Source organism: Entelurus aequoreus, linkage group LG06, assembly GCF_033978785.1.
Source record: "Entelurus aequoreus isolate RoL-2023_Sb linkage group LG06, RoL_Eaeq_v1.1, whole genome shotgun sequence".
NCBI classification, from domain to species: domain Eukaryota; kingdom Metazoa; phylum Chordata; class Actinopteri; order Syngnathiformes; family Syngnathidae; genus Entelurus; species Entelurus aequoreus.
The window spans coordinates 5,927,003-5,939,561 of record NC_084736.1 but is presented as its reverse complement, the minus strand read 5'-3'; the positions used below and the strand labels follow the sequence as shown (position 1 = coordinate 5,939,561).

At 39.0% G+C, this 12,559-nt stretch overlaps 2 protein-coding genes across 4 annotated transcripts in view; one reads left to right on the top strand and one right to left on the bottom strand.

The window, feature by feature from the left end:
* Window positions 1-12,559, top strand: part of LOC133651782 (protein shisa-8) — a 648,746-nt gene that overhangs the window by 350,194 nt on the left and 285,993 nt on the right. The gene's annotated exons all lie outside the window — the stretch shown is intronic.
* LOC133651778 (DNA (cytosine-5)-methyltransferase 1-like) overlaps window positions 1-12,559 on the bottom strand; it is a 61,859-nt gene that overhangs the window by 12,506 nt on the left and 36,794 nt on the right. The window contains exons 17-28 of one of the 2 annotated variants that reach the window (XM_062049897.1): window positions 12,148-12,295; window positions 10,570-10,685; window positions 10,298-10,499; window positions 10,095-10,228; window positions 9,841-10,017; window positions 7,550-7,774; window positions 7,289-7,481; window positions 7,150-7,234; window positions 1,140-1,280; window positions 784-1,066; window positions 673-715; window positions 574-607 (exon numbers count right to left, since the gene is read on the bottom strand). In XM_062049897.1, coding sequence (XP_061905881.1) covers window positions 574-607; window positions 673-715; window positions 784-1,066; window positions 1,140-1,280; window positions 7,150-7,234; window positions 7,289-7,481; window positions 7,550-7,774; window positions 9,841-10,017; window positions 10,095-10,228; window positions 10,298-10,499; window positions 10,570-10,685; window positions 12,148-12,295 — 1,781 coding nt within the window. Of the gene's footprint in view, window positions 1-573; window positions 716-783; window positions 1,067-1,139; window positions 1,281-7,149; window positions 7,235-7,288; window positions 7,482-7,549; window positions 7,775-9,840; window positions 10,018-10,094; window positions 10,229-10,297; window positions 10,500-10,569; window positions 10,686-12,147; window positions 12,296-12,559 lie in introns of both variants that reach the window. The other variant, XM_062049896.1, reaches the window with a different exon arrangement.

The window sequence follows — 12,559 nt, the reverse complement described above, 5'->3', positions numbered from 1 at the left end:
GCCTCGAAAACATTAAAATCCAAGCATTTTTCAAGCCTTGAAAACACATTAAAATTCTAGCATTTTTCAAACCTTGAAAACAACATTAAAATCCAAGCATTTTCCAAACCTTGAAAACACAACATTAAAATCCTAGCATTTTTCAAACCTTGAAAACATTAAAATCCTAACATTTTTCAAGCCTTAAAAACATTAAAATCCAAGAATTTTTCAAGCCTTGAAAACACATTAAAATCCAAGCATTTTCCAAACCTTGAAAACATTAAAATCCTAGCAATTTCAAACCTTGAAAACAACATTAAATTCCAAGCATTTTCCAAACCTTGAAAACACAACATTAAAATCCTAGCATTTTTCAAGCCTTGAAAACATTAAAATCCTAGCATTTTTCAAGCCTTGAAAACATTAAAATCCTAGCATTTTTCAAACCTTGAAAACACATTAAAATCCAAGCATTTTCAAGGTTTTTAAGCACCCTTACCAACCCTGTGTAAAGTAGGCGAGCGGAAAAGTTGCACGGAAAAGCAAACTCCTAAAAACGACAAGAAATGAATGAAAAGTGAAAGTAATGACCTGCAGGACTCCGAAGGTGCACTGGTAGCCCATCCTAACAAGACAGCGCAGGGTCAATTTGAGAACCATTGAACTTTTGAAGGACACAAAGTTCCTCACGTTCTCCAGCAGGAAGAACTTTGGCCTGTAATAGTCACAGTAACTGCAACACAAGGAGAACCACGTTAACAACCCCGACAAGGTGTGGCGTTGAAGTGGACGGTCCCTCACCTGAGGTAGGAGACCACCAGAGAGTTCTTGAACTTGGAGTAGGTGCGGGAGTTGAAGCGGTTCATGCCACTGAACCCTTGGCAGGGCGGTCCTCCGCACAGCATTTCCACGTCGCCTTTCTGCGGCAGCTTCTGGCCCAGAGAGTTGGTCTTCTCGCCCGACATGACCAGCTTGAGCAGGACGTTGCAGTCCTCGGTGAAGACCGTGGTGCCGGGGTTGTTGAGCCTGAACGCCTGCGCCGCCGGCTCCCACATCTCGATGGCCCACTCCGTGTCGCAAACACCTTTCACGGGCAAAGGGACGTGTGCGGCAGGCAACTCGCCAGGGTCAAAAAACGTCACGTGTGGGGGTTTTACCAGCCTGGTGGAAGCCTTCGGAGAGTCCTCCACAGCCCGAGAAGACGTCCAGCGTGCGGTACTTTGGGACTTTGGCCGTCTGAGGCTCAGTGGGGTGCTCGGACGTTTCCTGAGCGGCTGCGGACTTCCCCTTGCCTTTACCTGCGAACCACCAGGGGTCACTGTTAGAATAATTATGTATATATTATCACACAACTTTTATGCTTAAGGGCCGTTGCTATAATTATTGTCAATTGTGCGGAAGTGGTGTTTTTCTTTGTCTGTGCGAAGCTGGCAATCCAAAGGATTGTCTGGTATCAGTGTTTGTGTCCAGGAACGGCCCGCTGACTGCCATGGCCGAACACCGCCGTGACGCAGACAGAGCAGAGACAAGGCGATATCACCAGCGTCAACACATTTGCATTTTTGTATAATCATATATTGTGTCTAACTGGAGTTGTCGAGATTACCACCTTGACTCAGCGACAGCTTCAGTGATGTAAACAGGGACCTCCCAAATAAATAGAGGAAGAACGCGGGCTGGACTTAGTTTGGATCTGTAACTAGAGCCCAAATAACGTGCAGTGTTTCCCATAAACTGCCAAGATACCTGTGGCGGTGGGGGCGTGGCTATGGGCGTGGTCACCATGACATCATTGAGTACTTTGCATAATTTACTACAATGATTTGATTTTCTCTAAAAAGGCTCAAATAATGTATACTTACTAATTAATAATAACAGTTTTGTTTTAAACGTCCATCCATCCATTTTACAATATAATTACAACACTTTATGTACATATTTATATACAGTTTTGAACAATAAGTTATTCACTGAAATATATTTATTAATTGTGGTTCTTACAAAAAATATATCTTGTGTGTGTATATATATATATGTATATGTATATATGTGTATATATATATATATATATATATATATATATATATATACACGTGTATATATATGTGTATGTGTGTGTATATATGTGTGTATATATATGTGTATATATATATGTGTATATATATATATATATGTGTGTGTGTGTGTGTGTGTGTATATATATATATACACGCATATATATGTGTGTGTGTGTATGTATGTATGTATGTATGTATATATATTACAGTTTCCCATAAACTGCCAAGATACCCGTGGGGGCGTGGCTATGGGCGTGGTCACCAGACATCGAGTAATTTGCATAATTTACTACAATGATATGATTTTCTCTAAAAAGGCTCAAAAAGTGTATACTTACTAATTAATAACAGTTTTGTTTTAAAAGTCCATCCATCCATCCATTTTACAATATAATTACAACACTTTATGTACATATTTATATACAGATTTGAACAACAAGTTATTCACTGAAATATATTTATTAATTGTGGTTCTTACAAAAAATATATCTTATAAAAGCTAAAATGTCTCTTAAAGCTCTGCCCCTTTAATTAGTGCATACTAAATAATTTAACTTTAGCCTACTACTACAACCATATTATTTACCAGCAACATAAAGTGAAACAGAGGCGTCCTGCCACAGTCAGTAACAAATAAACAGAAAACAGTAGTGGTGGTAGATAGACACAGAGCTTCATCAAACATCTGACCCACTGAACAAAGAGCTCCAAAAATCTTGAACTTTAGACTGCCATCAGTTTTACTCCCTACACTTAACCATGTGTTTCCTACTGCCTGCAGACTTTGCACCCTTTGTTATATACACATGTTGTGTTTCTAATAGAAATACATTTAATAAAGTCAAATACAAATAAGGCAACAAGAGAAGTATCCTACACTTCTCTTTTGTAAAGTAAATCTGAACAGCCTATATGGGCATCTACATCAACTATATGATTTGCCTGAGAAGCTGGACAGGACAAAAAATAAAAAATAAATTAAAAAAAATAATAAAAAAATTAATTTTTGTTTTTTAATTTGTGGCGGATGTAATTCTTTCGTGGCAGGCCGCCACAAATGAATGTGTGGGAAACCCTGACGTGTCTCCTCAATTGAGCAAAATTTAACTCTGTCTCTGCATGATTCCTTGCTTCTCGTCTGTCTTAATAGATGTCATCAGTGTTTGAACCTGACAGTCACACTCACAAGCACTTTTACTTTGCATTTCTCACATTTTACTTCCATTGGTAAGATTTTTCTCTAATTTTGCAATGTGCATGTTCAATAAAAACATTTTTTTAATTTTTTAATGTACTGTAAATTTCTGACTACCGTATTTTCCGCACCATAAGCACCTGGACTACTTTTTCCTACACTTTGAACCCTGCGGCTTTGAAGACGGTGTGGCAGATTAATGGATTTTTTCCCCCGACCAGAATAAAAATAGTAAAAACAAAACAAAAACTAATACACTGTAAGTAGGGCTGGGCGATATGGCCTTTAATTAATATCTCAATATTTTTAGGCCATGTCACGATACACCATATATATCTCGATATTTTGCCTTAGCCTTGAATGAACACTTGATGCATATCCTATTACATATTAACAGAAGTGTAGATAGAACATTATGAAAGACAAGGTAAGCAGATATTAACAGTAAATGAACAAGTAGATTAATAATTCATTTTCTACCACTTGTCCTTTATAATGTAGACAAAATAATAGGTGTATAAATGACAATATGTTACTGCATATGTCAGCAGACTAATTAGGAGTCTTTGTTTGTTTACTTACTACTAAAAGACAAGTTGTCTAGTATGTTCACTATTTTATTTAAGGACTAAATTGCAATAAGTAACATGTTTAATGTACCCTAAGATTTTTGTTAAAATAAAGCCATTTTTTTGTGGTCTCCTTTATTTAGAAAAGTACCGAAACGTACCAAATATTGGTATCGTTACAACACTAGTTTGTACTAACTAAACCGTCCCCTCTGTGAAGTCTGGAGGAGTGTTTTCATGCATATTTCGTAAGGTAATGACGCTTGCGTCGTTAGCGTTAGCTGACATACTAATATGTTTGGAAGTGTCTGTGTTAGTATTAACTTACAATGGCATCCATTTTGTATCGTTTCAGTTGCACAAATTCCTCAGTAAACCTACCAAGACGTCCCCGTGGAGCTATTTAGTCAGTTCAGCCGATTGGAGAGCTAGCTTGAGTTAACGAAGATCACCGTTTTGTTTGATCCGCCGTTTTACTGCCGTGTTGCAGACACCGTTTGAAAACAATTAAAAAAGGTACGTAAACATTTACAGAATCTGTCTGTGTAAAAACTCACTTTGCAACGTATATACCGTAATTTCCGGACTATAAGCCGCTACTTTTTCCCCTCGTTCTGGTCCCTGCGGCTTATACAAGGGCGCGGCTTATTTACGGCCTGTTCTTCTCCGACACCGACGAAGAGGATTTCGGTGGTTTTAGTACGCAGGAGGAAGACGATGACACAATGATCAAAGACTGACTTTTCATATACCGGTAGGCTGGTTATTTTGATAACGTACAGGCGAGCACTTTGTATTACTTTGCACCGTTGTATTATTTGTACTCTGCACCAATGCTGTTCGCCATGTCAAAGATGTGAAAGTTTGATTGAATGATTGAAAGATTTATTGTTAATAAATGGGACGCTTTGCGTTCCCAAACAGTCATCTCTGTCCCGACAATCCCCTCCGTGGTAGCAGGAACCCCTATATACTACGCTAATTACACATCAAAACGCCTACGGCTTATAGTCGGGTGCGGCTTATATATGGAGCAATCTGTATTTTCCCCTAAATTTAGCTGGTGCGGCTTATAGTCAGGTGCGGCTTATAGTCCGGAAATTACGGTACTTTTCATTTCTCACATTTTATTTCCATTGGTAAGATTTTTCTCTAATTTTGCAATGTGCATGTTCAATATTAACATTTTTTTTTTTAATGCACTGTAAATTTCGGACTACTTTTTCCTACACTTTGAACCCTGCGGCTTCTAAGACGGTGCGGCAGATTTATGGATTTTTCTTACGACTATAATACAAATTGTAAAAAAAACAAACAAAAACTAAACAAGCAAATACACTGAAATTAGGGCTGGACGATACGGCCTTTTATTAAAATCTCAATATTTTTAGGCCATGCCACGATACACATCTCCATATTTTGCCTTAGCCTTGAATGAACACTTGGTGCATATAATCACAGCAGTATGATGACTATGTGTCTACATTAAAACATTCTTCTTCATACTGCATTAATATATGCTACTTTTAAACTTTCATGCAGAGAGGGAAATCACAACCAAGCCTATTTACCATAACTGTATTTATCGACGTAATCATAGTAGTATCGACTCGATACGCTCTTGTACTTGGTATCATTACAGTGGATGTCAGGTGTAGGCATTTGTTTAGATTCAGAAACGGCATCATTAGCGGTGACGCCGGTGAGCTACGGTGTGTAGTGCAGCATGTTTAGCGATTCCTCGTCCTCCAGTGATAATAATACAAGTTGTTAGCCGCTAGCTAGCTAGCTAGCCATGTCTTAAAGCACCTCTTCCTGAGGGCGTTTCAGTGTTATAACTTCACAATACTTCATAATATAAAATAAACACAGAAAATCATGTTATTTAAAAACATTTAGAAAATTATTTTTCCCTTATGTCATTTTCATATCCATTAAAGGCCTACTGAAAGCCACTACTAGCGACCACGCAGTCTGATAGTTTATATATCAATGATGAAATCTTAACATTGCAACACATGCCAATACGGCCGGGTTAACTTATAAAGTGACATTTTAAAATTCCCGGGAAATATCCGGCTGAAACATCGCGGTATGATGACGTATGCGCGTGACGAAGTCCGAGTAACGGAAGTTATGGTACCCCGTAGAATCCTATACAAAAAGCTCTGTTTTCATTTCATAATTCCACAGTATTCTGGACATCTTTTGCAATTTTTTTAATGAACAATGAAGGCTGCAAAGAAGACAGTTGTAGGTGGGATCAGTGTATTAGCAGCGGACTACAGCAACACAACCAGGAGGACTTTGTTGGAGCGCTAGCCGCCGACTTCACCTTGACTTCCTACCTCTCCGGGCCGCCAAACGCATCGGGTGAAGTCCTTCGTCCTTCTGCCGATCGCTGGAACGCAGGTGAGCACGGGTGTTGATGAGCAAATGAGGGCTGGCTGGCGTAGGTGGAGAGCTAATGTTTTTAGCATAGCTCTGTGCAGTCTGGTTGCTAAGTTAGCTTCAATGGCGTCGTTAGCACAGCATTGTTAACCTTCGCCAGCCTGGAAAGCATTAACCGTGTATTTACATGTCCACGGTTTAATAGTATTGTTGATTTCCTATCTATACTTCCCGTCAGGGGTTTATTTCTTTTGTTTCTATATGCAGTTAAAGCAAGATGCTATCACGTTAGCTCGTAGCTAAAGCATTTCGCCGATGTATTGTCGTGGAGATAAAAGGCACTGAATGTCCATTTCGCGTTCTCGACTCATTTTCAAGAGGATATAGTATCCCAGGCGGTTTAAAATACAAATCTGTGATCCACAATAGAAAAAGGAGAGAGTGTGGAATCCAATGAGCCAGCTTGTACCTAAGTTACGGTCAGAGCGAAAAAAGATACGTCCATCACTGCCTCTCAAGTCCTTCACTGTAACGTTCCTCATCTACGAATCTTTCATCCTCGCTCAAATTAATGGGGTAATCATCACTCTCTCGGTCCGAATCTCTCTCGCTCCATTGTAAACAACGGGGAATTGTGAGGAATACTAGCTCCTGTGACGTCACGCTACTTCCGCTACAGGCAAGGCTTTTTTTTTTTTATCAGCGAGCAAAAGTTGCGAACTTTATCGTCGATTTTCTCTACTAAATCCTTTCAGCAAAAATATGGCAATATCGCGAAATGATCAAGTATGACACATAGAATGGATCTGCTATTCCCGTTTAAATAAAAAAAAAATCATTTCAGTAGGCCTTTAAAATAAAGTTGTTGTTTTTTTGCAAAGAAGTTCAAGCCCTGCCAATTAAGTTGTGTTACTGTGGTTGGTAAACAGCGGCTTTTTTGTGTGTTTCTACTCACCTTTCCCTTTGCCCTTTCCTTTGCGCATCGCTGAGCGAGCATGGTTGGGAGGATCCTCGAAGCTCTTAGATTTGGCGTTATAAGCCTGTAAAAGCAACAGTTATTTCCAGGCTGAAAAAGTGTCAAGTGTGCGACGTACCTCCAAGAAATAAAAGCGGTCAGGTCCTCCGCTAGAATACTCTTGGACCGTCTGGTTGAGGTCTTCGCCGTATTCCACCCGACATTGTCCGAGCACCTCCGCCATGCTGACAGTGACCTCCTCGTCACTCCAGTAGAGCTGATTGATGTCCGTGTGGTAGCTGGCCTTCACTCCCTTGTGCGTGTTCTCAGGCCTGATAGAAGACTCGGAAGCGTTTAGATGGTAATTTAAAATAAATTTAAAAAAAAGTCAACTTCTTACCTGTAAAACTTGTGCAGTCGCAGTTTGACCTCCGACGCGTCCGCTTTGCCGTTGCTACGTCGGTGGCAGAAGATCTCCTTGATGCGCCCGATGCGGAACGGGTCTGGGGCGTTCAGGTTGGAGCCCTTGATGTAGTCTGAGGACTTTCTGTAGTACTCCGGATACAAATCCTCGTCCACGTCCTCTTTTCTGTGGGAGCGCTTGACCGGACTGGTTGCTTTCACGCTGACACACACACACACACACACACATTAATACGGACTTGAGCTTGTCATGTCTTGAAGCAAATTGAGGAATAATAGATTTTACCAGCAGAGGTCGCAATTGAGTCAGACACTAGTTATGTGAGTAATGCATAAAAGTAGGGATGTCCGATAATGGCTTTTTGCCGATATCCGATATGCCGATATTGTCCAACTCTTTAATTACCGATACCGATATCAACCGATACCGATATCAACCGATATATACAGTCGTGGAATTAACACATTATTATGCCTAATTTGGACAACCAGGTATGGTGAAGATAAGGCACTTTTTAAAAAAATGAATCAAATAAAATAAGATAAATAAATTAAAAAAAATTTCTTGAATAAAAAAGAAGGTAAAACAATATAAAAACAGTTACATAGAAACTAGTAATTAATGAAAATTTGTAAAATTAACTGTTAAAGGTTAGTATTATTAGTGGAGCAGCAGCACGCACAATCATGTGTGCTTACGGACTGTATCCCTTGCAGACTGTAATGTGTTTCCCACACATTCATTTATTTGTGGCGGCCCGCCACAAAAGAATTACGTCCGCCACAAATAAAAAAACTACTCCTGTCCAGCTTCTCAGGCAAATCATATAGTTGATGTAGATGCCCATATAGGCTGTTCAGATTTACTTTACAAAAGAGAAGTGTAGGATACTTCTCTTGTTGCCTTATTTGTATTTGACCACTACTGTTTTCTGTTTATTTGTTACTGACTGTGGCAGGACACCTCTGCCTCTGTTTCACTTTATGTTGCTGGTAAATAATATGGTTGTAGTAGTAGGCTCAAGTTAAATTATTTAGTATGCACTAATTAAAGGGGCAGAGCTTTAAGAGACATTTTATCTTTTATAAGATGTATTTTTTGTAAGAACCACAATTAATAAATATATTTCAGTGAATAACTTATTGTTCAAATCTGTATATAAATATGTACATAAAGTGTTGTAACTACATTGTAAAATGGATGGATGGATGGACGTTTAAAACAAAACTGTTAATTAGTAAGTATACATTTTTTGAGCCTTTTTAGAGAAAATCATATTGTAGTAAATTATGCAAATTACTCGATGATGTCATGGTGACCACGCCCATAGCCACGCCCCCACGGGTATCTTGGCAGTTTATGGGAAACACTGTAATATATATATATATGTGTGTGTATGTATGTGTATATAATATATATATATATATATATATATATACAGTGGGGCAAAAAAGTATTTAGTCAGCCACCCATTGATTGTCAATGGGTGGCTGACTAAATACTTTTTTGCCCCACTGTATATATATATATATATATATATACACACACACACATACGTATGTATACACACAAAGACAAAGACACACAAATATATGCGTGTGTGTGTGTGTGTGTATATATATATATATATATATATATATATATATATATATATATATATATATATATATATATATATATATATATATATATATATATATATATATATATATATATATATATATATACACACACACATACATATGTATGTATACACACAAAGACAAAGACACACGCCAAAAGTTTGGACACACCTTCTCCTCATTCAATGCGTTTTCTTTATTTCCATGACTATTTACATTGTAGATTGTCACATCAAAACTATGAATGAGCATATGTGGAGTTATGTACTTAACAAAAAAAAGGTGAAATAACTGAAAACACGTTTTATATTCTAGTTTCGTCAAAATAGCCACCCTTTGCTCTGATTACTTTTTCGCACACTCTTGGCATTCTCTCCATGAGCTTCAAGAGGTAGTCACCTGAAATGGTTTTCACTTTGTAGGTGTGCTTAAAGCTAAGCACACCTACGAAGGGAAATGGTTTTCACTTCGTAGATCCAGCTTGAATATTGTGTTGACAGTGTTTTGTGTTATATATATATATATATATATATATATATATATATATATATATATATATATATATATATATATATATATATATATATATATATATATATAAATTTAAAAAAAGGTATGAAAATGTTTCCTAAAGACGACGCTCACCTGAAGTTGAACGCCTCGGGGGGCATGTAGACGCCGTCGCCCACCCGGAACTGTTCTCCTTTAAAGCAGGCCAAAGCGTAGAACACCTTGGAGTCGTGCTCGTCATCCAGAGGCTCAAAGGCACGAGGTGTCGCTCGCTCCTCGCGATCTTTAATCCTCACACAGCTGCTGCAGAAGCTGCAATTAAAAACCATTAAAAAAAATTAAAAAAACAGGGATTAGAAGAGCGGCGACACATTTCACACGCCACCCACCTGAACTTGCAGTCCTCCGACGGCGTGGTCTCGGGCGGCGTCTCGAAGCGGGCGATGTCCGTGTCGTACCAGAACTGATAGAAAAAACTCTTCCCGTCGTCTTCGATCACCTTGACGTCCATGTCCACGCCGCCCTGACGCACGGCAGCAAAAAAAAGGTGAGCGGGAGAATCGCAAACGGAGGACATTCGTGGCCAACTCACCTCCATGAACCAGTTGTTGGACGGCGCCTTGTACATCACGTTGACTTTGCCCTGCACGTAGCTGAGGGACATGTCCTCGCACTCGTCCACCACCACCAGCTCCAGGGGGTCCGAGGACTCGCCCAGCACGGTTTGAGTGCCGCGGTTGAACCAGTGGGCGTGGAACATCTGGCCGTTGTTGTCCTCCCACAGCGCCGTGATCCTGGTGGACACACGCACGTCCTGAACGCACCGGGGAGGATGGAAGTTTTTGACGCGCTTGAGCGCTTTACCTTGCCAGGTACAAAGGCGAGGACGCGTCCTCTGAAGACACGGAGACACAGTCTCCAAGTTCCAGCTCTTCGTCGTTCACACACACCTTCTTGTAGAACTGCTTCTTGCCCTCACACTGAAACGTCAGGAGATACATCATGGTCCTCGTTATTACAGATGTCCGATAATATCGGACTGTCGATATTATCGGCCGATAAATGCTTTAAAATTTAATATCGGATATATAAAATGGAGAAAATAACTGCCTTTATTAATTATAAATTAGAGAAATTTACTTCATACTGGGAAAATTGGGTCAACTAAGTCACGCCCCATAAACCTGACTTAAATTTTTCGAATTAGCGTATATATATATATATATATATATATATATATATATATATATATATATATATATATATATATATATATATATATATATATATATATATATATATATATATATATGGGGTGGTATGGATGGGATATAAACAAAAATATTTTGACATTTAGGACAGACAATAGATACATGATTTATGTGAATATTATGTAATGGATTGGAAGGTCTGATGCTAGATGTAAAATATAAAAAAAAAATAAAAAATAAAAAAATGTAATATCGGAAATTATCGGTATCAGTTTCAAAAAGTAAAATGTATGACTTTTTAAAACGCCGCTGTGTACACGGACGCAGGGAGAAGTACAGAGCGCCAATAAACCTTAAAAGGCACTGCCTTTGCGTGCCGGCCCAGTCAATATCTACGGCTTTTCACACACAAGTGAATGCAAGGCATACTTGGTCAACAGCCATACAGGTCACACTGAGGGTTGCCGTATAAACAACTTAAACACTGTTACAAATATGCGCCACACTGTGAACTCACACCAAATAAGAATGACAAACACATTTCGGGAGAACATCCGCACCGTAACACAACAGAACAAATACCCAGAACCCCTTGCAGCACTAACTCTTCCGGGACGCTATAATATACACCCCCTGCTCCCACCTCAACCTCACCACCCCCCCCCCAACCCCGCCCACCTCAACCTCCTCATGCCCAAAATTCCAAGCTGCTGTTTTGAGGCATGTTAAAAAAAATAATGCACTTTGTGACTTCAATAATAAATATGGCAGTGCCATGTTGGCATTTTTTTTCCCATAACTTGAGTTGATTTATTTTGGAAAACCTTGTTACATTGTTTAATGCATCCAGCGGGGCATCACAACAAAATTAGGCATAGTAATGTGTTAATTCCACGACTGTATAAATCGGTATCGGTTGATATCGGAATCGGTAATTAAGAGTGGGATGATATCGGATATCAGCAAAAAAGCCATTATCCGACATCTCTAATATTAAGTATGTGTCAATGAAAGGGCATTTTATGACTTTTCTTAATTTGATTACATGCTATAGTAGGATTTTATTGCATGATTTTTGTATCTCTTTAATTTAAGTAGCCAGGGACTGCAGATGGAAATGAGCTATTTAGCTATAATCTAGTACAGCACATATCTGTCTTTGAGCTTAATGTTTATGTGTATTGTCCCTTCAAATAAAGACTCAACTATACTAAAAAACAACAAGTAGTACCTTGACGGGCTCGCCGATCCACGTCAGCTTGCACTGAGTTTGCTTCTTCCGCTTCGCCTGAGACGTCTTCTTGCTCTTCTCCACAGGCAGGTCTTCCTCCTCGATGTTCTCGTCGTCCTCAGCCTCCTTGACTGCCAGATTAGGACATCTTGAAAAACAGTAAACAAAAATAAATAAAGAATGCCAAGCAGTGCCTCAAATGAAACAAACCCAAAATGCATGTCTGTAGGGCAGTGTTTTTCAACCTTTTTTGAGCCAAGGCACATTTTTTTGCGTTTAAAAAATGCGGAGGCACACCACCAGCAGAAATGTATTAAAAACAAAACTCAGTTGACAGTAAAAAGTCGTTGGATATGACTTTAAAGCATAACCAAGCATGCATCACTATAGCTCTTGTCTCAAAGTAGGTGTA